Raw genomic sequence first — 27,745 nt, 5'->3', positions numbered from 1 at the left:
CGCATCAAGTCGTGACCAGGTTTTGGGATTAGGTGTTTATGTGCTCGTAGTTTCAGAGGAGGAGGAATCGGATTGAGCAGGAGATGGGATGATGTGATTGATTACTTGAAAAGCTCGACAGTGGATCTTAAAAAGTTCAGCCCACGCACCATAGCGACTGTTTTGCATCTCCAGTGTGATGGGAATGAAATTTTTTATGTTGTTAACCGTGATGGCAGGCTGAATTCTAGTGCCAGCCATTGATTTTGCTTGTGTGGTGATTGAAACGAATGAAATTGCAGAGAAGAGGAAGAAGAAGGTTAAGAGATGTTGGTGAAATCTGATACCATAAAGGATGTGATTTTCCTTGCCTTTGCATTCCATCGATACAAACATATGTACAGTGAGGTATATTGGCTAACACGTCATATCCTAACAAATTTCCCTTTTATTTAGGGAAGTGATTATACAGAATATATATACTATATATAGCCGATACTATACATTCAATATGATATATTTTGGTAAATATCTATCGTTGACTATTAGGTGAGTTGTCATGTGATTGATCTCTAAAATTCTTTGTTATTATTTCACTATTGTTCTAATAGATTGAATTCTAATATCTAGTTAAAATTCGTAGCTTGTTGTTTCGATTATTTCAGAGATTGTCTTTGTCCTATATTCTGGTTTATGGTTGATTGTATTCTGAATACTAAAGCAGTTTCTGTGTTTGGTTAAATATTTTGACATGGTATCATAGGCAGGGTGGGCATAGTATCCGAATCCGAATCCCCAATCCGAATTATCCGAACACTTGATCCGAAAATAACTAAAATACGGATATATGATATTTGGATTTCCGAAAATCAAATATCCGGATTTTCGGATTTGGATATTGGATCAATTTTTAAAAGTTTACGATATTTGGATAATCCGATATCCGAAACAAAATACACTTATTATTTATATATATAGTTTAGTGGCTCGTTTGGTTATGGCTTATGAGCCTTATAACTTTCAAGGTAAACTAACCTTTTAACTTTTAAGAGTAAAAAGAACAAAGATAGCAAATAGAAACAATTAATCGTTACATTTTACAAAACCCTAGATCCAAAATTAATCTGCACCGTTTCACACTTTCATCCTCTCACGAGTCTCCCTCATCTAATCTTCAACTGGCTCATCTTATCTACATTCTTCCTCTCAGCGCTCTATCTTCATTTATTCAAAATTTCAAAGTAACTTCATCTCATTTTCATTCTAACTTACGTTGTAATTTACAACCGATTATTGTCACTTTTACTCAATTCTTAGCAATAATAAGTTACTTTGATTTTGTTCATTACACTTGAAATTGATTAGTTTGTAACTATTCCGAAACTTCTTTTGGATAAATTCTAATATAACTTCTTTCATTTTTTTTTTTTACAACAAATGGATAAAGTTGCTGAGGATTTGATTGAGGATTATAATGACGAAATTGATACCGAATTCATGTCTGAAAATTGGGTGGTTGCTGCTAGTGAAGTTGTGAGTAAAGCAAAAAGGACCCGAGCTCGAAAGAAGTTTGATGGAAAATCACTATGTTACAATGATGTGTGAATCGTGTTTTGAACTTTGTTATGTTTGTTACGATGATGTGTTAATCGTATTTTGAACTTTTGTAACAAGGAATTAAAAAAGTTAGATGTATGTGACTTGTTATGTATTTTTGTGTGTCATTTCTACATTTTGCATTTATTATATACAGTTTGGATATTCGGATAATCCAATATTCAAATCCGAAATTTTGAATATCCGTAATTTCGGATTCGGATTTTGGATGGCTGAATTCACTATCCGAAATTTCGGATATCCGAAACTTCAGATATCGGGTTATGTCCACCCTAATCATAGCCATGGGCTCTCAGTTAATTGATTTCAGGGTTAATTCTTCAAAATCTCATTGTCTTTAGTAGGTGTAACATTCAAAAACTCAAGTAAATGGAGAATTTGGACGAAAAGATAAAATTCAGAGCTCCATAAGACATCCTCTGCCACTGCGGCTCACACTTCATTTGACGAGTGGCTCATATCAACCATTAGTGACATACCCGTAACGACGAACAACATTATTAAATAGAAAGACCCTGAAGCCCAATCCATAATTTTGTCAATAAAAAGGGATTGTAATGGTCAAACGGGAAAAGTTATTCATCAATAGAAACTATATGTGAAATACATAAATATATATGAAATGAAACTGTATCTTCTAACTTCACAGCTCTAACTTCCTGAAAGATTTAATATATATGAAAAAATGTAGCATTCTTCACAGCTCTAACTTCCTGCAGAGAATTCAAGACAAAATAGAATATAAACTTATATCTATTGCTCATTTGTACAGTACAACTTAGTAATGCATAATAGTTGAAATTGAACACGTGCGTTTGAACTATCATGTAGTTAATAGTTCCCATGATCTATATTACAGCAAAAGAAGTTTCAACAATACATGAAAATTCACTTTAAGAAAAGTACCTCACATGAAACTATTGTAAGTGTGGCATGTGGTGAACTATCTAGCAAATAGCTATTGACGACAGTAGATACATCAATTTTCTTCTGTGGTGGCGCTGCCAAGATTCCCGTCACTGGATAAATCTTTAAAGTCTCCAAGTTAGCAAATGGAGAAGGCTGATTTGAGATTAGATCCACCAATGTAGATAGTAACTAGAAAACAAATCACAATTGAAAAGTAAGTACAAATAAGATGGAACAGTTAATACATAAATTACAATAATGAATACAAATATATAACTGCATGCACATATTTTTCCGGATTGTTAGTTCATCGTCACTTGTATCTTCTGACTTTTTTATTAGTATTAGTATTTGGTACGAATTAGTGTTTAGCGCCAAAGAGTTTCCTATTTTAAGTAAAATACACTCATATACAGAATTCCACTCTGAAGATAGAGATTATATGAATCTTCTCCTAAAGTCCTTATATATGATTGTTTTTAGGAGCAGATATTTTAAACTGATTTAATAGAAAAAAGATAATATGATTGGTTTGTGGTAATCTGCCATAAATTGAAACCCTAGAAGGAATCTTGATTAATACACCTATTTAGCCCAAAGATGTTACTATATATCTAGCTTTGTGTTAATCTGTATTTGTCTTTGTATTTATAAGTCTGAGTACTAAATAACTAAATACTAATATTTAAATTGAAATGTATACTGGTATTTCTTTCTGTTGTTCCAAAAGAGATTTTTTAAAAACTATGTACAGTAAACATTAGAAACACTAAGAATCAAAATACCTCAACAATCTCCACGTTCATGGTAAGATATTTGACAGAACAGAACTGCTGAAGCATATTAATTATCTTAAGAGCATCAGAGGGATAATGGATGCATATATCAGCCTTCTCCAAAGAAGGCAATGCGTTTGCAAAGCATTGGAAATGATAATTGTGAGAAAGAGCCAAAGATATATTTTTGAGTTGAGGTGCAATAACTTTGACAACCCCCTCTACAGATTTGAGCGTGAGACTCAACAGTTGAGGATGACATATAGTAAAACCAACTGATCCCTTCATATAGCATTGATTTAAGGTGAGACTCTTCAAGTTGACACACTTTGCTATGTAGCTATCACTAGTATTATCATTTAAAATGACATGTTTAAGATGCAATGTTGTTAAGGATGGGAGCTCTAAAGTTGAAGTGGCTTTCAATGAACCACGATAACGAGGTCCACCAAAAGTGAGATGTTTTAGAGTTGGAGAATCAAAGAGAGAAAAAGGGAATTCAATTTGTTTCTCGGTGATTGTAATAGTCATTTCTTGAACATTGTGTGAAAATGCATAGTTAAGAATTCTTTTGACAAACATTTGGGTAAACTTTCCACGAAAACAGAGTTTGACGGAGTATACATCTATTTCATTGTTGCGGCCAGATAGAACATGTTTAACCATATTGGAAAACTTACGTAATGTAGAGAATTCCCTACTTGAGAAACTGAGATGGGGAGTTGAAGTCCAGACAAACCTCCATCTAGATGACAAAACACTAGTTTGGACAACATGTTTGATGTCTATAAAAGACAAGATTTTATGGATAAGATCATCTGGCAAGCTACTCAATCTATCCAGTTCCACATTCATCCTCATTCTTTTACGTTCATGCATACTCTTTAACTCTATTTCCTTTGACTTGCTTTTAGTGTCCCCTAAACCACCAACTTTCATGACTTCTCTTTCGGCTCCAAAAGCTGAAAACTATCGGAATGCAGCAATCAGAACATTCACAAAAATAAAAAACACATTTTACGCAAATAGCTATATGATCTAAAAACTTCCATATGTGCTATTTGAAAAGGTCCCGATATCTTCACAAGAACCTTAGCAACATTCACGGACTCACCCTATTAAGCCGAGTGCATATGAGTAAATGCAATCGTCTGCCAGCCTATGTACCCTACTTTAAGTTTCATATTATCATATTTCCCGATTATAACTAAATATATGAAATAGCTATATTATGATTCAATTCATGCTTTCGTATGTGAATGCAATGTAACAGTATGTATGTAGTATCTATATGTATATATATGCAGATGAATATGAATGATATAGATCAGTAGCAGCAGTTAAAATGATGATGATTAGCACATATGCATACACAATAAAAGTCAAGATTCATTCATGATTCAAATTACATGTGAGGTTAAGAGAGTTGGTGTTGTGTGTGTGATTCAAGGTGTGGAGGTGAGGTGTGTTATGAAGGGTTAGCATTAATCCTAAGCTAGGTGGAGGTATTTATACTCCCTATTACAAGAACAAATTACATCTATAATTCTATGCCTATAACAATATATATAATGGACGCCATCATTAAGCTTCAAACATTAATTCATGTTGTTACTATTGAAGTTTGTCTAAAAAACAAAAAAAGGGATTGGAGATATGTAGACGCTGAGAGAGGATCTTAGAATCAACCTAACACGATCTAGAGGCGGAATAACAATAGAAAGAGCTTAAACGAATATCAATGGGTTTTCGGGTTCGTACAAGTCAAACCAAGACTAGATCTTGATAAACACGAAGCCTAGACTGACATTCTGTGGTATTTGGACATGAAGATTGAGAGAGACTCGACCAAGAAGTGTTTTCATGTGTGTATTATGTGCTGAGTTGTTAACCTGAATTAATGAAGATTAATTAGGCTTAAATACCTCAGTTCCTATGTCGGTCGACAGTGAATGACAGTCGGTCGACTGACCATGTCAGTCGGCTGACTGTCGAATAATATTACGAATCATATTTAAACGTTTACAAATATAAAATAACACATCGACAATCAACGTTTAACAATATTACAGGTTACAACATGATCGAATAAAACGTTAAAGTTCATGGAACTAGGGATTACAAAATATGCACTAACAAACTCCCCCTAAGACCTAGTTCCTCATAAGTCTTCGATCTGCTTCAATCTCTGTACGGATCTGTAACCATATTATTCAAATAGCAAACCTTTGCAACACGAATGTACTGTTGTGCTTGAACTCTATTTTCTGGCCTATACAGCATCCGATTGTAGTACAATGTGAAGATGTCAGCTTCACAGCAATTTCTCAACCAAACGGGATCTAAAACCCGTATCGAGTCTGTCTCATCTTCCTTCAATTTGTCCAAAACGATGACTGCCTCCTCTGAGCGTTCATCGTAGTACCACCAGCGAAAACGTGGGCTAAAGTTCTGCGGCATTTTCATCACAGGAACCTTTCTCATATAATTTACTGGCTTGTATTTGACAATCTTTCTTCGTTCGCCCGTTTTCTTGTTTGTTCGATAAGTGATCGTGGGAAATTGAGGGCTGAATCCCTCAAAGTTCTTTGACAAGTACGAGTGTCTTATCTTCTTGCAGACAATATTAGGAATTCCGTCATAATCCCTATATAACATTTTGAGCCTAGCCACTTGCATAAATTCAAAGTACGGTAGAGACGTGAACTCGTATCCATGTTTGATGTAATCCACTCCGTACTCCTTCTTTATTGCGTATATATTCAACTCTTTAATGTAGGCCCACGCAATTATTTTTCCTTTAGCCAAAAGATTCGCCGGTCTATTAATGTAATTCATCCATTCAGGTTCCGGCGCTGGCTTCTCACAATATTTTCTGATCCTCAACAGGATCTTCCACTCAGCTTCTAGAACTTCTATATTTTCTTTATTTATCTTGACCGGTAAAAACCCTGGAGGCAAATCTTCGGTCTTTTCTTTTTCTTCGCATTTACGGTTTAGAAGCTCTTCATTCATTTTGAAGTAGTCTTGAAATGTAGGTAGATCTTTATCGTTATTACATTCGTACTCTGGAAAATCACCTATTGGTTCATCTTCAATAATTACTTCATCAAAATCTTTGTCGTTTTCATTACTTACGACAATTTCCTCAAAATCATCACTAGAATCGTAACGATTCTCAAAAGATGAGCTAGCAGTTGCGTCAGCTGAAGTACTTGCTTGTTGCTCTTGACGCACTAGCTCGGCCTGCTCCTCAGCGCTTAGATCCGGCGGGATCTCCCCTTCTTCTAAATCATCAAATACAACTGAGTGATTCAGACGATCCTGCTTTGCCAAAAAATCACGTAAAGAATAATCAATATTTAGAGGAATTACTGACAGTGGGTTCTCGCTTGTGCCTTTAGCAATATCCAAACCTAGCTCATCCTCGCCTTGATCGTTAAAATTACCAAAGTCTATATCCTCCTCGAGATCAATAGCCTCAATATCGAAATTATTTTCCCACTCAAGCACCTTCGAAAGTGCTTTGTTCGCTGTAGTCTCAGCCTTTACAATCAGCAAATTCTGAGCATCAAACTTAGTTTGTAACTTCTTCAATTCAACCTGTTGATCTTCAACCTGCTTGGTCAGTTTGGCAATATCAGCATCCTTTCTTCTCTCTCGTTCATCAGCTTTTTCTTTAAACTTTTCAAATTCAGAAGCCATATTGACAACCTTCTCACTTAATATAGAAACCGCAGCATCTTGTGTAATAGCAGTCGTGGATGCAGCAGCATGAACTCCTGTATCAGTTTCAGCACGTGTTTCTTGAGTAGCAGCAGCTGAAGGTTGTCGTTGTGGTTATGATTGCTGTGATTGTCGTTGTTCAGTAGCGGAGGACGACTCAGTCCTTTTTGCCTTCTTAATGAATCTTATGCGCCTCTGCTTCGGCTTTGTTGTAACCGAAGGACCCTCAGATTGTTTTCGCTTTCTCAGCTCGAATTGATCAGGGTCAAGGTCATCTCCTTCATCGTCTTCATCAACCAGTATCTGTTCAATTGGAACAACTGGCGGTGGCTGATTAACCTCTTGATCGTCTTCACCAACTGCGACGATATCATCTTCATTACCAGACGTACTGTTCTCATGACGACAGGCAGCACCTGGTGGACATACATAGTTTTCATTTGCGAGGTGGCCAACCAATCTCTTGAATGGTTCATCCGGACCTCTCTTTTGCTTGACTCGATTGAAAGTCAAATCGTTCAGATGATTCAGCTTAATCTCATCCTCCCAAACCTTATTCAAACCTTGCACTTGCTTTTCAATCATCACCTGCAAGAACCTAGGAAACATTAAGTGGCTCTTCTTTTTCACGTTCACCAACATACTTCTGAAAATTACTTCGGAGAAGTTGAAGTCCGCATGAAGAACTAGTGCTGCAAACATTGAGCTATAAGTCTCATTCAGCTCATCAAAACCGCCTACCATTGGACTCATGCATCTCAACAACAACAAAGTTAGGTATTTGTATTGATGACAGAATCGAGTTCTCTTAACAGCTCCTTTCATTGGATCACCAGAGTATCCACATCTTACTAGACACCTTCGGACCTTAGTTCTATTCAGTGTGACTGGCATAGAATCATTATCTGGAAAACCTAAGTCTTCACGAACTGTCTGTACCGAGATCTTTACAATTGTACCACCAACGCTGCTTCGTATCACCTTTCTTCCTTGTTCAGTGACGATAGAAGCATTGTTCCAGAATTCTCGTTGGTGTGAGTAGTATGCCTTGCATTCTAGAGTTTTTGCAGTATGAATCCTGGACCTTTTCAAGAATTTGATAATATCAACGAAGCCTTCCTTTGCTTCAGGTCCTTCCTCATTTAGACATGCCTCTAGATTGGCATTTTCGCTTGCCGTCAGGCCTGGAAGATTCTTGGACAGAATCACCTCTTCCTCATATACGTCTTCGTTCACTGGACTACCTAGTTGAGCCATTTATTCTGCCATACAAACATATATACAATAATCGAAAAGCGTTAAATCGAAAACCATAAAAAAAAAAAACAGGAAACAACAGTCGGTCGACATACTATGTAATTCGGTCGATTTTCAAGGATAGTCGACCGACATTTATACAAGTCGCCCGACATAAGGTAAGTCGGTCGACTTAGGAGGTCAATCGGTCGACTGAACGACGAAACAAAACACAGATCGGAACACAAATTCGTCGACTTAATGTGGTTTTGTCTCAATCAATGACTAATACAAGTACAGAGGAGGCCGATTTACATTATCTAACCAACAATTAACATTAACAAGTCCTAAACAACACAAAACGAATCAAAAAAGAAAAATAAGCAAGAAACCTCAATAACTTTCGATTTTGAAGGAGTTACCTCGATTGGATTACGGCGCTGGAATCACGAAACAAAGTTGTATAAGAAAAACACGATCAAAAACTCCTTCTTACAAAATTTGAATTTTTTGGTAAATCAACACAATCGCACGAAATAAAGAACATCGGCCGTCTGAGGGCCTTTTATACCCAGCTCGACAATCGGTCGACTAAGTGATTATGTCGACCGACATATGTGACAATCGGTCGATACACGTGACAAACGACCGACATATGTAACAAACGTCCGACATATGTAACAAGCAAGTAAGTCGGTCGATTTTTGTTCAATGTCGACCGACTTATAGTACAAATCGGTCGACTGTCTCCTCCTAATTAAAAAATTATTTTTCGATACATAACCCCCGATTATTCCCTCTATTCACATCCACTGGCTGATTTTACACGCAAAATATTTTCGTTTTGAAGACTTTAACAAGTTTATGATTTGAGATGTGTAGTTCGTTTCTTTTTGATGTCGAGACACTATTTGTAACTTCAAGGAAATATACACATATTCACATAAGCAAACAAATAAAATGTTTTTGTATTTTTCAAAATAAATATCAACACACTGAAAAATCTTTTTGTAGTTTTTAGGATTTTAAAACATTTCACAATAACAATGCAAATGAAGTACAATTCATGTCAGAAAGTCAATGATCAAGTTTAAGAAAGATCCAAGATTGTATGGCATAAAACATGTTATTTACAGGAAGCAGTTTCTATAAGTCATAAACCTAAAGAAGCTAAATTATCATAATGTATACATGTTCAATTAACATTCAGGCAACAGTATGTACACAAAATTTCACAAGTAAAAGCAAACAATAACAGAGAAAAGATTTTAACATGGTTTCTAGATTCATTAAACTTTTACAGACTTTCCTCTTAGACATTTTGATGATCAAGTTAATTAATTACATTCACATATTGCTATGTTAGATTCAATCATTGATTTAGACATCATTTGAGATCGCACGATTTATTAGGTAGTCAATTGAGCACAAGTCTATTGACGCTTTCCGTTACCACAAGCACATACGATAGGTCTAATTGAACATGAAGATTCTCATAGTAATTTTTGGAATATCCCTGTCAGCCATTAGCTTCTATCGTAACGTATACTTTTCAATTCATATGATTCTGATGGATCTCATAGTATATTCAATATTCTATCAATCGTGCAATCAACCAACTGCTATCAATCTCATTCCTTCTTTATTATTAAAGTTATTGGAGGAAACGGAATGAAAGACGTAGCTTTCTTAATAAGTAAGTATTCAGAATATCTCTCTGAAAACATCTTTCGCTGTCTAGGCCTTAATGGGTACAGTCCCATATCACAGACAATGATAATAAGTCCAATAGAATGATTTTGTTGAAGTATGAATGATTTAAGTTCTTCTTGGTAATCTTCACACTCATTTGTATTCTTGCAAAGACTTCTCTTCTCGATTTCATCATTATCTTGACCTTGATATTTTCGTCTTCCATGATTTCACTTTTGTTTTCATGATATAATAACTTGATATGCAATGTGCCATTTTTTTTTTTTTTTTTTAAACAACACATTGCAGTCTTGACTTTGATTTAGTTCTCGAATTGACTTCCTTGCGATGAAGATCTCTTTTCTTCATTTATGTATCAATTAACTTAAATCATTCATTCATGGACTGTCTGTAATATAGAACCACACTTTTCAACCCGTTCACAGGAAAGACACTCTCACTGAGATAAACTTACTATTTTGGAGTTTAGGTATGATTCAAGAATTAAAGTTTGATAGAAGTCGGTATGCACAGTCAATCAGAACATTTTTCAACGCTTATTGATCGCTTGAATATCCCAATTAGTCGTGAGACTCAATGGTGCAGCAATTTGGAATTTGCTTGGGGATATTCTACATCATGTGTTTCTAGATTATACGTCATGATAGGGGATACCCTCACCTTTTGTTGATTTCCTCAACAATTTTCTTTAAAGTATGCACCTGTAGTAATTAAGTGACTACCCTCAACCGCTGTAAACCTTTCCATGAGTTCCTTATCAAGATATTTACATGATTGTGATTATGATCATCTCATTCTATGATTAAGTCTGTATTCCATTTTTATTTAGATCAAACTCGTTTTTTTTTATTTTCTGAATATCTGATGTTGCATCCATTACTCCCCCTAAAATACTAAAAATCTAAAATCTTTTTGGTTTTTGGATTTTAAACACACAGAAACAATCAGAAAGAAAAGAAATATAACCACACAGTATATACAGCTATGCAAGCAGAACACATAAAGTGAAGTTACTCGTTGGTCTCTTCGTCAGGAACGACATCTGACAATATTTTGACACTTAACTCGGTTAACAAGAAATCAAAACGTGGTTTATCAAAAACTTTTGTGAAAAGATCAGCCCTTTGCGTAGTTGTGCCAATTTGGATAACATCAATTAGCCTTTTCTCATAACAGTCTCGAATAAAATGATATTTAATCCCTATGTGTTTGGTCTTAGAGTGATTCACAGGATTTTTCGTAACAGCTATGGCAGCAGTATTATCAACAAAAATAGGAGTGTTAGAAATATGCAAACCGTAGTCACGAAGCTGCTGTTGTATCCACACAACCTGAGATGCACAGCTTGCTGCAGCAATGTATTCAGCTTCACAAGTGGACAAGGCCACTGCTGTCTGCTTCTTGCACTGCCATGTAACTAGTCTGATTCCAAGGAATTGACAACCTCCTGATGTTGACTTAAAATCTTTCTTGCATCCACCATAGTCGGAATCACTATAAGCCGTCAGTACAAAATCATTATCACAGGGATACCATAGGCCCAAATTCGGAGTTTTCTTTAAATAACGCATAATCTTTTTCACCACAAGTAAATGATGTACATTCGGATTTGCTTGATAGCGAGCACATAAACAAACTGCGAACATGATATCAGGGCGAGACGCTGTTAGATACATCAATGAACCAATGATGGCTCTATATAAGGTTTGATCAACCTTATCACCTTCCTTATCTGGTGTAATCCCGTGATTCACCGATAGCGGCGTCCTTGCAGGACGTTCATCTTCCATTTTGAATCTTTTCAGAATATCTGATACATATTTTGTCTGATGTAAAAAGATACCCTGATTTGTTTGTACAACCTGAATACCAAGGAAGAATTTGATAGTTCCCATTGAACTCATCTTGAACCGTTTCTGCATTACCTCCTCAAAATCATCCACCATCGTCTTATATGTAGATCCAAAGATAATATCATCCACGTACACCTGTACTAGCATTATATGCTTGCCCTTTTCTTTGATGAAAAGTGTCTGATCGATGACACCTCTTCTGAAACCATTATCAATCATATAGTTGGACAACGTACCATACCACGCTCTTGGAGCTTGATGAAGCCCATACAGTGCTTTTTCTAGACGATATACCTTTTCTGGAGAGTGTGGATCTGTAAAACCTGGTGGTTGTTTAACAAACACGGTCTCATTGAGAGTCCCGTACAAAAAGGCGCTTTTGACATCCATTTGATAGACCTTGAAGCCTTTAAAAGATGCGAATGCCAAAAATATTCGAATTGCCTCAAGTCTAGCCACTGGTGCAAATACTTCATCATAATCTATATCAGGGATCTGCTGATATCCCTTCACAACCAATCTAGCTTTATTTCGAATTACAATACCTTGCTCGTCTTTTTTATTCTTCCATACCCATCGAAGCCCATAAGGTTTGCAACCATGAGGCGGAGTCACTAGTTTCCATACTCCTAAATGCTTGAATTGCAAAAGCTCTTCTTGCATGGCATTTACCCAATCATCATAAAGAAGAGCTTCCTCAACAGAATTTGGTTCAATTTGACACACAAAGCATGAATATGCATGTAAGAAGAGTTTGCCTGACCTATTTAGTGAAGAATAGAAAGCTTGCATAACATTCTCAGTTGAAGCTTTCTGATTTTCAGACGTTGAGGCATCATTTGATGGTGCTCCAGAAACTCCTTTCGAATCAACAATAAAATCATCTAAGTGTCGAGGTAGGACAACTGTTCGTGATGATCTACGAACACCTTCAGGTTCTGGTTGTTCTTCCTGAACTTCTATAATTTGTGGCAGATTATGAACACTTTCGCCACTGTCTATAGGTTGTGACTCCTCTTCAGAATCAGATCCATCATAAGATGGATCATCTTAATAATCACCGGATTCTTCATCATCTTGAACAAGTTGTTGTTGCGGCACTGGGTGATGTTGTGGCGCCGTTTGAGATTTCGGAACCATTTGTGATGGAGACGTCTGCATTTCATTCAGTAATCTTGCAATAACTTCATCATCAGTAGCAACAGACGGAAGACCAAAAGAATCAAACAAATTTTCATAATCAAACTGCCATGAAAAACCTTTCCCAGCAAGAATAGCAGCATTTCTTTGAACATCTACTTCGAAATGTTCTTCAACACGTTTAGATACAGTGTTGAAAACTCTTTTGTTTGGATTCCCATAACCAAGAAATATACCAGGAACAGCCTTAGGATTAAATTTTCCTCCAGTATCTCGTATCATGATTGAACACGGTGCACCAAAGGGTTCGAAATGTTTAATGTTAGGCTTCCTTTTATGTAGCAATTCATAGCAAGTTTTTCCATGTCTCTTGACTACTAACAATCAGTTCATTGTATAACATGCTGTAGCCACAGCTTCACTCCAGAAGTTAACCGGTAAACTTGAGTCGGCTAACATAGTTCTCGCAGCTTCTACTAACGTTCTGTTACGTCTTTCAGCAACACCATTTGATTGCGGAGTATAAGCTGGACTGAACTGTTGTTGAATGCCTTTCTCATTGCAGAAACTCTCCATCTGCTGATTCTTGAATTCAGTACCATTATCTGTTCGAGTCTTCCTAACCTTTAACTTGTACAAAGATTCCAGCTTCAAAAACAACAACTTTATATTGTCAAACGTGTCAGACTTCTTTTTTAACATCACTACCCAAGAGTATCGTGAGTATTCATCAGTCACTACCAAACAATATGAATCTCCAGAGATGCTTGTTCGATTAATCGGACCAAAAAGATCCATATGTAACAACTCTAGAGGAACAACAATTGAATGATGTTTCTTTGTTGCATGTGACTTTTTAGTCTGTTTCCCTTTCTTACACGGAAGACATCCTTCAGGAATTTGAAAACTCTTAACATTTACTCCCTCAATCATATTATTATGAACAAGATTGTTCATCTTTCTCAAGCTCAAATGACCCATACGCTTGTGCCATGAAATTGATTCTTGTTCTGTAGCTTTGGATATGAAAGCTTGATGACCTGTTGCAGCTTTAACATGGGCTGTTGACATGTCCAAAATATACAAATCTTTATTTCTGGGAGCTGTCATAAGAATCATCTCTTCCGGTATTACATACTCTTTCTTCAAAATATAGCATCTTTGATCATCAAAAGCAACCTTATGCTTTTTATCTGCTACTTGCGAAACTGACAGCAGATTATTTGACATCTGCTTCACAAAATTCACTTTATCAAAACTAACATTAGCATTAGCAATCACACCCTGAGCTGTAATAAAACCTCCTTCATCTCCTGCAAAAGAAACAGATCCTCCATTTACTGATTTGACATTAGAAAGTAAGGACATATTTCCTGTCATGTGCCGGGACGCCCCACTATCAACAATCCAGGTATTTCTACTCGGATCGTAGGCGACCTGCACAACAAGAAAAGAAGTTAGTTTGAGATGGACACCCATGCTCGAATGGCAGTGGGTTTCCCATCGACACCAATAACTTGCACATCCATCCATTGACCCTTTGATCCCGATGGATCATTGGACTTGTCAACAACCTTTGTCTCGGTTTTAGGCTTCCAAACGGTACGTTTACCAACAGATTTCTCATAATAGTCATTCGTTTGAAAAATTTTATTCACACCTGACTGTACCCTTGTGGATGAATTAGCAATAGAATTTGACTTTGGTTTATAAAAACCTTTTGAACTATTACTTGAAGTACCTATGGAACTGGAACTAGAAGCATAGTGTGTAGTTTTCGTTTCAGTGTCAGATTTTCTTTTTGGTGTTTTCCAACGCTGTTGACAGTTAACAGCACAATGACCCTTTTTCCCACATTTATTACAGTTTTGAGTTTCTTTTGTACGTGTTTTTGAACTCAGATGCTTATTGGGAAAAGACTGTTTCATGGGTGACATAGGCTTCTCAACATGATGTTTCAAGCCTGGTCGACGGTTAGGATGCACATATTTAGGCACATTGTTAGTATTAGGGCTCCTTTTATTAAATAGTTCTTCAGGTGCTTGTGTAAGAACATATTCTTTATCTAGGTTGAGTCCCTGCTGATACTTGACAGGTGTCTGAAATATTTTCTTTCCATTAGCGTTCCTAGAGTTTACTTGTTTTCTAGGTGTGGGTTGTCCACTTTCACTAGCCTTACTAGCATTCAATGGATTTTTCAGGATAGTAATTGGTTTGGATTTTGGTGTCACAAACTCTGAAACTTTTTCATACTCTGAATCAGATTTACTGTCCTCAGCTAAGTCTTCAACAATCGGCTTAGTGCTGTCTGATTTTTCATTCTCTACAGGCTTAACACTTAGGATTTCACTAAGACAAGAATCAGAAGGTTTATTAATGTACTCATTCCTAAGAGGAGGAGGACACTCTTTATAACCTAAACCCTTTTTACCATCATTCTTGTTATAGACAGTATAGTCAATGACATATGACATTCGCTGCCAAGTGTCATTTCTAGCCTTTTCTGACTCATACTTAATCTTAAACTCTTCCCTTTCTCTCTTAGCACATTCAAGTTGATTTAAGTACATCATTATGGCCTTTTGGTCACCTGAAATTGTAGCTCTTAAATCATGAACTTGATTTTCTAGAGTTTTGATTGTCTCCCTGAATTCCTTTTTATTGTTAAACTGAGTTAAATTAGTCTCGTATAGGCCTTTTACCTCAAGATAAGCTGCTTTAACAATCCTAAGTTCCTGTTTTACTTCGGGACAGTATATACATCCTAAGGGGATATCATTCAGTTTAGAAACTATGGATTCAAGTTTAGCAATTTCTAACTTATGATCAGCACAATCGTTACATACCAAAGGAAATTCAGTTTGTACCTTAGAGTCACTTGATGTGTTTGCCATGAACGCATACTGCTTTTCTTCAGTCTCTGATTCAGGTTCAGATTCTGAACTAGAACTGGAACAGTCAGAATTATTCAACTCAACTGAAATCTTGACATCATCTATTACAATAGTTTCTCCATCTGATGAAGACGAACTACTGTAATCCGTCCATACATCTCCATCATTGTGCATTGCGTATTTGAACTTCTCATACACTCTCTTGTTAAGAACACCTCTTCTAACATATCTGATCATTGCATAAGTTCGCTCAATTCTTGCTTCCATCTTGCAGATGTAACACATGCATTCATTCGCAGTACCAACACAACCAGCTTTCTCTCTTTCTTGTTTCTCACTTTCAGTTTCTTCTTCGGTCTTAGGCATTCTAACAACGTTAGCATGATTTTCATCATCAGTAAATACTGTCCAATCACAACCTTCGTCTGAATATGTTGCAATTAAGCCTTTTGCTTTATCATTTCTGATAGTATCACCGCTCGTTGTTTCAACTGGCACATTAACCTTTGTCTTATTATACTGATTGTGAAATGGGTTGTGAAAACCAGTTTTCTGTGGCCTGGTACATGTTCTTTTGAAGTGTCCTAACTCATTGCAATTAAAACATCTCACTTTTGACATATCAAAACCTAACTTAGTATCTCTAGTAACACCTAACCTCTGTTGACCTGTCCTTTTCAGGAATTTCTTCGCTCGTCTAATCACACTACCCATAGCCCAGAGGATATCCATCTTTTCAAGTTCATCCTCATCAATCTGCTCATAATCTTCTGCTTCTAAATGGGCATTACCAATTTGACCACCAACCATTTCATTATAAGAATTAACTACCAAAGCAACTAAAGCCATATCTTCCTCTACAACTGAAAGGGGCCTAGTTCTTAAATTCTCAGTGTTAAGAACTACAGTTTTTGGCTCCTGTCTAATGGTGGACTGATTTGTACTACTAGGCTTATTTACTTGGGTTGGAAACATCACATTTTGAGCAGGTTGTGATCTATTTACAGCACTATCATTAGAAACAAACGCTGTTTGTAAGGGAGCATGAACATTGCTCAATCCAGAAGTACCAGCTTTGTAAATTATAGGACTCTGTTGACCCTCAAGACGTTTCTTCTTGGTTTCCATATCCAAGTCCTTTACCATCAATTTTGATGTGAATTTATCTAGGGTCAGTGATTCACCAGCAGACGAAGCTCTGTCTTCTATCTGTTCAATAAACGCATCCCACTTGTGTGGTAAACCATCTGTTAATTGTTTGATAGCTTTCTGTTCTGTAACTTCTACACCTAAGTTACCCAATTCAGAGACAAGATGACGATAACGAATGATTGTCTCTTCTAACGTTTCATGACTTAGAGCAGCAAACCTTTTCCATTCACTTTTGATTACTTTAGCTTTCTTTTCACGATACGCCTTATTTCATTCGACACCTATCTTAATAGCATTCCAAAGAGAATATGAAGTTAAGTGCATTTGATATTGATGATAAATATCACCGTCTAAACCCTGGGTCAATTGAGCATAACATCTACATTCTAAGGCATATGTTTCTTTTTCTGTCACGCTATAATCTTCATACTTTTTACTATTACCATCAGTACCTAAAGGCTCTTTATATTCATGTTGTATCAAATCCCACATTCTAGGATCAAGGCCTCTAATGTAATTCATGAACCTAGCCCTCCATCTAATGTAATCATTTGTATTATCAAGTCTAGGAGCACGATTGGCACTGCCTGATTCACTATCAGATAGTAAAATGTTTTGAACACCGGAAGTAATTGCCATTGCCTGATCAGACATTTTAAATTTTGATTAAGGTTGAATCTGATCCTAAGTCGGTCGACTGTTGGTGACAGTCGGTCGATGAACAGATACAGTCGGTCGATGAACAACTACAGTCGGTCGACTGTCAATGATTACTTGGTCGAAGTTCTGTTTACATTTAGGCAAATGGTAGTACTTTTTCAATCGGTCGATGTTCCTTCAATCGGTCGGTTTAGTACTTAAGTCGGTCGGTTTACAACTTAAGTCGGTCGGTTTATCATATGTCGGTCGGTTTAAAGACAATCGGTCGAACTAACGACAATCGGTCGAAATACACGAAAATCGGTCGATTGTCTCCTAAGTCGGTCGACTGTACTTTCTTTCTGAGCCAGAATCAAAACCAAAGGTTTAACGTAAAAGTATACAAAATTCAATCCAAAACCAATTTTTTTTGACCCAAAAATATACCAAGAACTCGTTTAAAACAATTGATTCAGCAAGCCAATGCTCTGATACCACTTTGTAGACGCTGAGAGAGGATCTTAGAATCAACCTAACACGATCTAGAGGCGGAATAACAATAGAAAGAGCTTAAACGAATATCTATGGGTTTTCGGGTTCGTACAAGTCAAACCAAGACTAGATCTTGATAAACACGAAGCCTAGACTGACATTCTGTGGTATTTGGACATGAAGATTGAAAGAGACTCGACCAAGAAGTGTTTTCGTGTGTGTATTATGTGCTGAGTTGTTAACCTGAATTAATGAAGATTAATTAGGCTTAAATACCTCAGTTCCTATGTCGGTCGACAGTGAATGACAGTCGGTCGACTGACCATGTCAGTCGGCCGACTGTCGAATAATATTACGAATCATATTTAAACGTTTACAAATATAAAATAACACATCGATAATCAACGTTTAACAATATTACAGGTTACAACATGATCGAATAAAACGTTAAAGTTCATGGAACTAGGGATTACAAAATATGCACTAACAAGATAGTTACAGCTTTGTTTCCTTCCCAGTTCCCCCATTATTATAAATAAATATATAAAAGGATTAGCAGTTTGTACTAATAGTAGAGACAGAATGTTAATCCTGGTATTAAAAAAGGAGACATATCACTAAACTTTTAAAAACAAATTGTAGCAAAAACTCAGATAATTTCACTTTCAATATCAGCTGTTAACCTTAAAAGAATGTAACCGGCCAGTTTGTTTGGATTAGTTTTTTCAGAGGGCTTTTGTTAGGACATAAAATATGATGTGAGTTTGGTATAACTCATATAAATACCACATTTAGAGGATGATGAACTAAGGCTTACCTCACTTTACACCAACTCCACACACACACTCACCAATACTCTCTCAATCCCTAACACCCTGTAATCCCTAATACCTTGTAATCTTGGCACAATGTATTGAATAAGATTCATATTCATCATCATCTTCATCTCATTATTCATATCACAGTCAGACATTCATATACTATACATACATATATCACTGATCATTCACATACAAGTCCTAGAACACGAATTCAACCTAGTTTTAATCTTAACAATTGGTATCAGAGCAAAAGTAACTCGTTTACACGATCCAAATCAAGTTAATTCGTGTTAATTTGCAGAGATTCAATCTCAGTATCTGTTCTTCATTTTGTTGACTTTTTCTGAGATAGTCAACTGACTTTGATCCATAGATCAATCTGATGATGTTTAGATCAAATTGATAGATGTAATATGCTTCTAATGATTCACTGAAGCTACGTGGATCACCAAAACAGATTTAAAAACGTATTCGATCTGTCAATTTTCGAGTCAAAGTATTTCAACAAAAAAATACAAAATTAAAATTCGGATTAAATAGATGTTTTCTACACACTTATTAAGCTGATAAACGTACCTAGGGTTTATGTTCAGGAAGATGAAGTGCTCGATCAGAAGGAAGGAAGGATTGTTCAATTTAGGATAGATACAGACTCGTACTATCAAGCAGGTTAGGGCTTTTGAGAGATTTTTTGTAGGGGTTATGTCTTTTTATGAGTACGCGAGCGTGTTAGTTTCCATATATGACTGTTTTGATAAAGGGTCTGTTATGTTACAAAGAAACAAATTATTAAATTGCAAATTGTACATAGACATAAAAAAAATTTGGCAGCAGTTACTTGGGGATAACTGGATCACCCAAGAGGACTTAACCACTCACGCGTTAATCTCCACCAATCCCATACGGGACATGGATTGTAAAACCCCACTCCCCTTTACCCTTAACGCGACGTGGTAAAGGTGACATGGAAGGATAAAATTGTGGATTAATATGTAGCCAACGAGGGTCGAACTCCTGACCTCTCCTAAAGGAGCCACGCCACCAACCACTGCTGGACCACATCACAACTAGGTCACCGCTGGACCACTTTTTTTTTAGCGAAAAATATTAATATATAAATATAAAGATCGTAAAGATCCGGTGGAGTACACAAACAATTACAATTGGAAGGTCTCGCTCTGATCGTCCTACACATTGGACGTTAACATTGAAAGAGAGCGAGCACATTGAAAATGAAATTGAAAGAAACAATACTTTTGTACAACCCACCAAACCTAAATCTAAACATTACATAAAACCGGGCTCATCTCTAACGCTGCAATTACCACAACTCAAAAGCCGTACACTAAAATGGACGTCGGGCACTCCAGCAACACCTAACCCGAGGCCTGCAAATCAAAGTAACCTCTCTTACCCGAAAAACCTCTAAGAACTCCGAAATCAGAGAACCACAAGCCCGTCGAATAAGATCAAACCCCCGTTCGAGCGGAAAAAGGACCCCGAGAGAACTACTTCAAAATACATCAACTTTCTGAGGTTAACTAAATCAACACACGTCGGCAACGACATCGAGGCCACCCGAATAGACTCGACTACGGGAAAGGTATGAACACTACAGCGGAACAGCAACCGAACAGAGCAAAACACGAAGTCAAATCAATAGAGACCAGGCCATCAACGCCGAATTTTCAGAGGACATTTACAAACCCGCAACCACCATAAGCCATAAACTAGTAGCCGACTCCAGCAGGCGACCGCTAGCAGCCGCCAGCAGCCACCAGCAGAAACCAACTGCCAAATGGCTCCAGACAACTACGAAAGGCCGCCAACAACATCAACTGTCGTCAGCAGCCTCTCACAGCCGTCTAACAGCCACCACGTCCACCCACAACACCCAAAAGTAGACGCCAGTCGAAAGTAACAAACCACGGCCCTAACAGCCGTCATCCGCCAACGGTGGTTACTGGCGGAGTCCGGCCACCGGAAGTTGCCTGAATCTTCACTTGTATTGATCCATATTCATCCTCTTTCTTTTATTTTAATGCACAAAATCTTCACTTGTATTTTCTTTGACTTGCTTGTAGTGTTCCCTAAACCGTCAACATTCCCGACTTCTCTTTGGGCTCCAAAAGCTGAAAATTATCAGAATGAAGCAATCGGAACATTCGCGAAAATAAAAACACAATTTTATTACACATATAGAACTCTGAGTCGATATGCATATAAAAAATTCTGTATACTCGATTAAATGTTAAAACTGTAGAAGATTATGATATAATATTATACCTCTTAAATTTTTATAATTTAGTAAATGTTACAGTAAATTATAGTTTGAAAACTTGATATTCTTTTTTAAGTATCAGTTCACAGGTCACAGTAATTTTGGATTTAATACTAAAAATAAATAAAAATAAAAATTGTTTATAGTTACAAACAATCCTAAGAGTTGTCATTAGAAAAGTCAATAAACATATTCAGTCGTGTTTGAAAAAGAAAGATGTTTGACACGACTCATTATTTTATATAACATTTTCAACCATATTTTCTATTATTATTGTTACACGTACTTTAAAAAAAAATCGTTGTTAGATTAAGCAACATTAATTGATTACGTTTCAAACATCTCCTATTTATAAATTTTAATAGGGACGTCAGTTGATTACTCGCGCAGGGCAACAAAACTTTTGGATAGTGCAAAAAATTTTGAGTTGCATTGAAATAAGCCATCTAGTATAAAAAATTTGGGTTTTAATCAGTGACACCAGTGACTATATTTCCTAGATCCTCCGCTGAACATATCACTAAACTTCTACAAAGAATTGTAATAATTTCAATTTCAATTTCAATATCAGTTGTTAACCCAAACAGAATATAACCACCAGTTATTTTCCAACACACTTTTTACCTCAATAGCTTATTTGATGTTGAAATTTGAACGCCCAACTTTTAGAAGCCAGAGAGATGAAAAATTTGAGATTGAGGTTATTACACCTAAAAAACGTAAGAAGTCAGACGTAAGTAACATTTGGATCGATGATATCCAGATACATATCCATAGTTACAGAATTTGTTATTCGGATTTGAGTACTTTCATACACACACATATATACAGATGCATAGAGATATGTACGTACACATATGTTGAGTTTAGGGTTTTTCGCAAATGCACGTACCTAGGGTTTGTGTAGGGTTTGTGTTCAGGAAGATGAAGTAGGATCGTCCAAAGTTAGGAATTAAATCATAAATCATTAATAATAAATATACACCAATTTTCGTTAATATATATAAGCAGGTGCGGGCTTTTAAGAGAATTTTTGTGGGGCTTTTAAGAGTTTCTGGGGTTTTGATAAAATATACACCAATTTTCGTTTTTTTTACCCTTTCTTTTTATTCAAAAGTCAAACTTTGTTTTTTTTTTTTTTTGTGCAAAAATAACAAAAACTATATTAACAGTACTTTCATCGAAAAATGAATATCAAGACCAATACAACGAAAGAGAAAACCGGACAGACTCAAATCAAGTAATCGTCACATAACGACGATAATTCCAACCGAGTTAACTTATCCCTATAAATTTTGAAGCACAATTACTCTCATTTTCAAAAGAATTAGATATCTCAAATTCAAAAAAAAAAAAAAATTAGATCTTACTATCAAGGACAATTAATAAGGTTCGGGTGAAGATGGTTGCTAATCGCTCGTCCTATGTTTGATTGGCCACTCTTTTTTTTCTCGGTCATGTAACACGGTTGTTTGTTTCTCTAGTGTATCTTTTACTTTGTTGCTTAGATCTTTTGGTTCGGTGCGCATTTAGTTAGGTTATTGTTCTTGTTTTAAGTTCGGTTACCTTCGGTTGTATGTTTTTTGAAGCTTTAGTTTTTGTTGAAGTCTCTTGTTTGATTCAAATTCTTGTTTTTCGCTAAAAAAAATAGTACTAACTTCGTTGCTAGATGATACCTAACGTGTAATCACGTGTGGTGCCTCAGGTGTCAAATGAAAACGAAGTTAGTACTAATGTGCTCGTAAAAAAGACAATTTTTAATGATGGTGGTAGTGAGATGTAATCTTTTCAGATTATGAAGTTATCGTTGTTCAAAAAAATTAGAAGTGATAAAATGACGATGTGACACTTTGTAGGGGTGTATAACACCCATAGCCTTATGCAAGAGAGGTTTTTTTCCGAATAAAACTTATAACATTAAAACAGCTGGAAAACATCATTAAAATTGTGAAAGCTCCAAGTAAAACTTACAAAACGAAAACCTTCGAGCTCAAACAATCAAATAGAAGCTCACAGCCTAGACTTAATCCCATCGAACAATAGAAATAAACTAAAGTCTTCCAAAGAATCCGAAAATAAAACCAAAGAGGGTGCCCAATCGTAAACGAAAACGAAAGATTAAGCATCATCTATGGGATACAAACCGACGACCTTATAATAATGCATAAAAAGGATCAAGTATCTTTTACGAACTCCGTAAAGTTCTTCATTTCCTCACTTTAAATCGGTCTTCTTTTATAGAGCTTTTAGGCTTAGTTGGGGCTTTTTGCAGATCATTGAGTTACTTAGTTGGGGCATTTTAGAATTGTCTACATCTTACCTCCTCATACTCCAGCTTTGTCGGATTGAGTTATGTTGTTGTGAGTTACTTAGAATGGCTTCAACCTTATTTTGCAGCGATACTCGACATCAACTCATCAAAAGAATCAAAAGGAGAATCCAAAGAGATATTAGACTTTGCCAAACCCGATTACACCAAAGGCTTTTTACCACTTGATTTGTCAAATTTTGAAGTAACAGACACGAAATCAAATTCCCAATCCCCACCCCCACCCCCACCCCACCCACCCCCAAAAAGTCCACATACTCACCCTCACTCGGAACCAAAGATGCGGAGGATCCAATATGAACAGGGAACTCCGAGGAGGCGTCGTTCACACTCACATTGACTAAATGATCTTCGACAATACCCGACACTGATTTTGGCACATTCACAACAAGTGCGTCCTTATAAGTAGGCTTGGAAGCCGAATTAGATAACAAACAAGCTACCTTTGTAACAAAAGGATCATGAACATCCTTGGTCGAGCAATTTTCTACAGGCCCACGAGACCCCACTCAGTTAGGTTCACATGGTCACATGCAGTGTTGTAGATCTCCCGAGAACTCCCCCGAGAACTCCCCCGAGATCTCGTTTTTAGAAGGCAACCGAGACGAGATGTTCATCTCCCGATATTTCTCGGTCAACGGGGTCAAACTTAGTAAAAGCCACGATTTCTCAGATTTTCTTGCTAATTTGTAAGAATTTCTTGTAAAATTCGTAATTTTTAAGATTTTCTCGCCCATTTCTAGGATATTTTTATAAAATCTCGTAAAAACGTATATAAATATACATATACTTATGTTTTTATGTATATTTTTATTAAAAAAACTACAAAGTCAACGTAAGTCAACGTCTGAGATCTCTCCGAGATTATTCCGAGATACCGAGATCTCCCTAAAAAGTCCAAACGAGATCTCCCGAGATCCGAATTCTCCAACCTTGGTCACATGGCACCTCACACAGGAGGCTTAGGTATTATGTTTTTCATTCATTAGTTGATATTTACATTTTTTTTATATTACAGTAAAACGGAGAAAGTATTATTTTTATATGGATTTGTTTGTTTCTATTTCTTACAACTTAAAAAAAAGGAAAATACATTTTTTTAGCGAAAAACATGAAATTAAGTAGAAAGATTAGAAAGATCTAAAGTTACCAATGATACAAACCATCTTCTACTTGACTATACGATCTATTATACACATCAATTGACTTAGACCGTATTACACAACCAAATACATCGACCAATTGCCCCAAAATTCAAATGAATACAACCATTGCAAACATAACCAACATTGAGCGAAAAACACAACTCTTAGAACAAACTTTAAACCACCGATCCAATACCAAGAAAAGCTACCATCATCAAAACCAACTTTCATCCGCAACGAATACCGACAACCAACGGCTATCTCACCACAAACCTCAACCAATCCTAAACAAGGAGTCACCCAAACTACACTTGAGAAAACCAGCATAACACCAGAGTCTTAAACTAATAAAAGTATATCTGGGTCAAACCGGCCGCAATATACAAATGCCGCCACCAGAAAATGCACTAAGGCTGTGTTCTCGAGTTTTTTTTTAGAAAGAAAGGAAAGGAATTGGATGGAGAAAAAAATAACTAACGTATGCCTGACCATCCTTAAAACCTAAACCGCAAACATCAGATAGTAGTAGCAGGAAACCGTGAGAGGATACACGAAGGAAAATACATTGTTAATCAGTGAGATACGGATGTATGTGATTTTGGATAACTTCTAAAAGAGTTGTTGAACAAACAGAATTATCCTTACAAGCCCACAAGTTTAAACAAAACAAGCTGAAAGAGGAACAAAAAGAGCAATTGGCCAAAACCATTTTGTAAAATAAATACAGGGAATATCATAAATTAGGAAGAATACGTAGTAATAGACATAGATAATGGACAATAAACAATATATCAAGACACAAAAACTACAAGTAAAGAGATCATAAGATTGAATAAAATACAAAAGTTTGTAGTACTTCATTCGTCTTCATGCTTTACTTCATCTACATTAAAACTGCACGTCAAACATGAGCAGTTAAATGTCTTGTTTCCCTTCCGTAGTAGCCTGAAATCAAAATGCGAGCACAAGACACGTGATATCAGCAGCTGGCGCCATAAATATTTGATTGATTATAAGCAGATAATGTAAAATTGAGGACTTACAAGTTAAGAAGACGGATGCAATGCCTTTGAAAGTCGACCAAAGTGGATACTCAAATTTTTTTGCTTCATATCACATCGGATCTTCATATACTCTAGTATTTTATTCACGACAGTATCAACTTCTTCACACATATTAGCAAACAACTCTTGCAACTGAACCTTCTTAGTCGCCGGTATGTCTTTCAGTAATTCTTCAATGTACTTCAATTCTAAAACAATACGAGATACCTTTCCTTGCTCACGGGTCACCTGTAGGCTCAGATCTTCCCAACAGCCCTGGATCTGTTTGATATTTCCCTTTTCGTCCTCAACTTTTGCATTCCCTTTAACATCATCGTCATGCATCTTTTCGTTATGGCTATTCATCATCATTATCATTTTTCTTCTATTTAAATCAGTTTTCAGCTCATGTAGCAGCACCTGTACTTTCCGGATACATTTTAGAGCCAAATCCGCTTTCTTCATAGCACCAACTTCCTGTATAGCTCTAACTTCCTGCACAGTTTTCAAGACACGATAAAATATATTAAAAGAGTAATAATAATTGATAATAGTAACAGGCAATGATACCAACATTTTTTATTAATCCACCAATTAAAACATCTTTTTAAAACAGACGTACCACTCTTAGATCAGTGAAGGAAATAACAGAGCTACCAAATACCAAAACCACTTATATTTACAAAGTGTTCCATGGCTACTGACAAAAAGGCTTTACAATTATTCCATTTCTTCCTAATTTCTTGGTCCAATTACAACTTCAACCTTATTGGTGCACAAAAAGAACACAAACTGGTAGCTTCACATGTTCAGCTTAGCCTGTTGGTGGGTTTGTATGCCCCAATCATAACCTGACCCATTTGGTATATTAAGGCAAAAAGTTCAACCCTAACAGCCTAACCTATATACGTTTATTATAAGGTTTTCGTTTCAACTCAATTACAATATCGGTCAGAACAATAGAAGGCACACAATAACTGTTAGAAGCTGAGTCTGAATATTCTAACAGCATATGATGATGATAAGGCATAGACATGAGCAACCACAATGAACTTGGAAGGTACAAGTATCTGTAAGTAAAATATTTTCGAAAAATGGAAATGAACTTGTAATATTCATTATGTATGCAATTGTTGTACTTCGTTGGAAAAGTGAGAAAGGAATGGGAAGCTTAACTAACCCAACCCATTTGTAAAAGAGGCAAGCCATGTCGCCCGTTTACACCCTGGCCCATTTAACCCTAACCTGTTCAGCTTCTTGTCATGTCAAGAATACCACCCGTACTCCTAACCCAACCCCCTATATTACAAGGAGGCCCCGGAATGAATTATATGAACTAAAAATGACATCAACAAGATCCTTCTGAAATATAACACGGGCATTTACACTATTGCACCAATTGTTCCCATAATCTACTTTACAGCAAAAGATATTTCAAAAATACATGAAAAATTAACTTTAAGATAAGTACCTCACGTGAAACCATTGTAAATGTGGCACTAGGTGAACTATCTAGCAAATAGCTTTTGACTTCAGTAGTTACATCAACTCTCTTCAGTGTTCGCCCTGCCAAGATTCCCGTCAGTGGATAAATATTCAAAGTCTTCAAGTTAGCAAATGGAGAAGGTTGATTTGAGATTAGATCCACTTTGGATGAAAGGAACTGGAAAAAAAATCACAAAAGAAAAATATGTAAAAATAAGATGGAACAGTTAATGCAATCATTCACTACATAAGTGTATTGTTAGTTCATCGTCAAAAGTGTATTGCTAGCTTTTTTTTTAGTACAAGTTTTGGTACCAATTTGTGTGTAGCGACAAAGAGCTTCCTATAAGTATCAAAGAAAGTTCTTAGATTTCAGTTATTTTAAGTCAAATAAACTCCTATATTCAAAAAAGTTAATGCAGAATTCCACTCTGAAGATAGGGATGATATAAAGCTCTCTTAAAGTCCTCATTTGTACTGATTTAACAGAAAGAATATAATTAATATGATTCTAC

The 27,745-nt window shown here is 36.3% G+C and overlaps 1 protein-coding gene across 1 annotated transcript; it reads right to left on the bottom strand.

Moving 5' to 3' along the window:
- Positions 1-2,447: 2,447 nt before the first annotated feature.
- Positions 2,448-4,238, bottom strand: LOC139850520 (putative F-box/FBD/LRR-repeat protein At4g13965). Its single transcript, XM_071840092.1, has 2 exons — positions 3,291-4,238; positions 2,448-2,694 (listed from the first exon to the last, which is right to left on the bottom strand). The coding sequence occupies exons 1-2, from the start codon at positions 4,218-4,220 to the stop codon at positions 2,485-2,487; spliced, it is 1,140 nt and encodes a 379-aa protein (XP_071696193.1). The 5' UTR covers positions 4,221-4,238; the 3' UTR covers positions 2,448-2,484.
- Positions 4,239-27,745: the final 23,507 nt, after the last annotated feature.

This window comes from Rutidosis leptorrhynchoides, chromosome 5, assembly GCF_046630445.1.
Source record: "Rutidosis leptorrhynchoides isolate AG116_Rl617_1_P2 chromosome 5, CSIRO_AGI_Rlap_v1, whole genome shotgun sequence".
NCBI lineage: Eukaryota > Viridiplantae > Streptophyta > Magnoliopsida > Asterales > Asteraceae > Rutidosis > Rutidosis leptorrhynchoides.
This window is presented reverse-complemented; position numbering and strand designations above follow the sequence as displayed.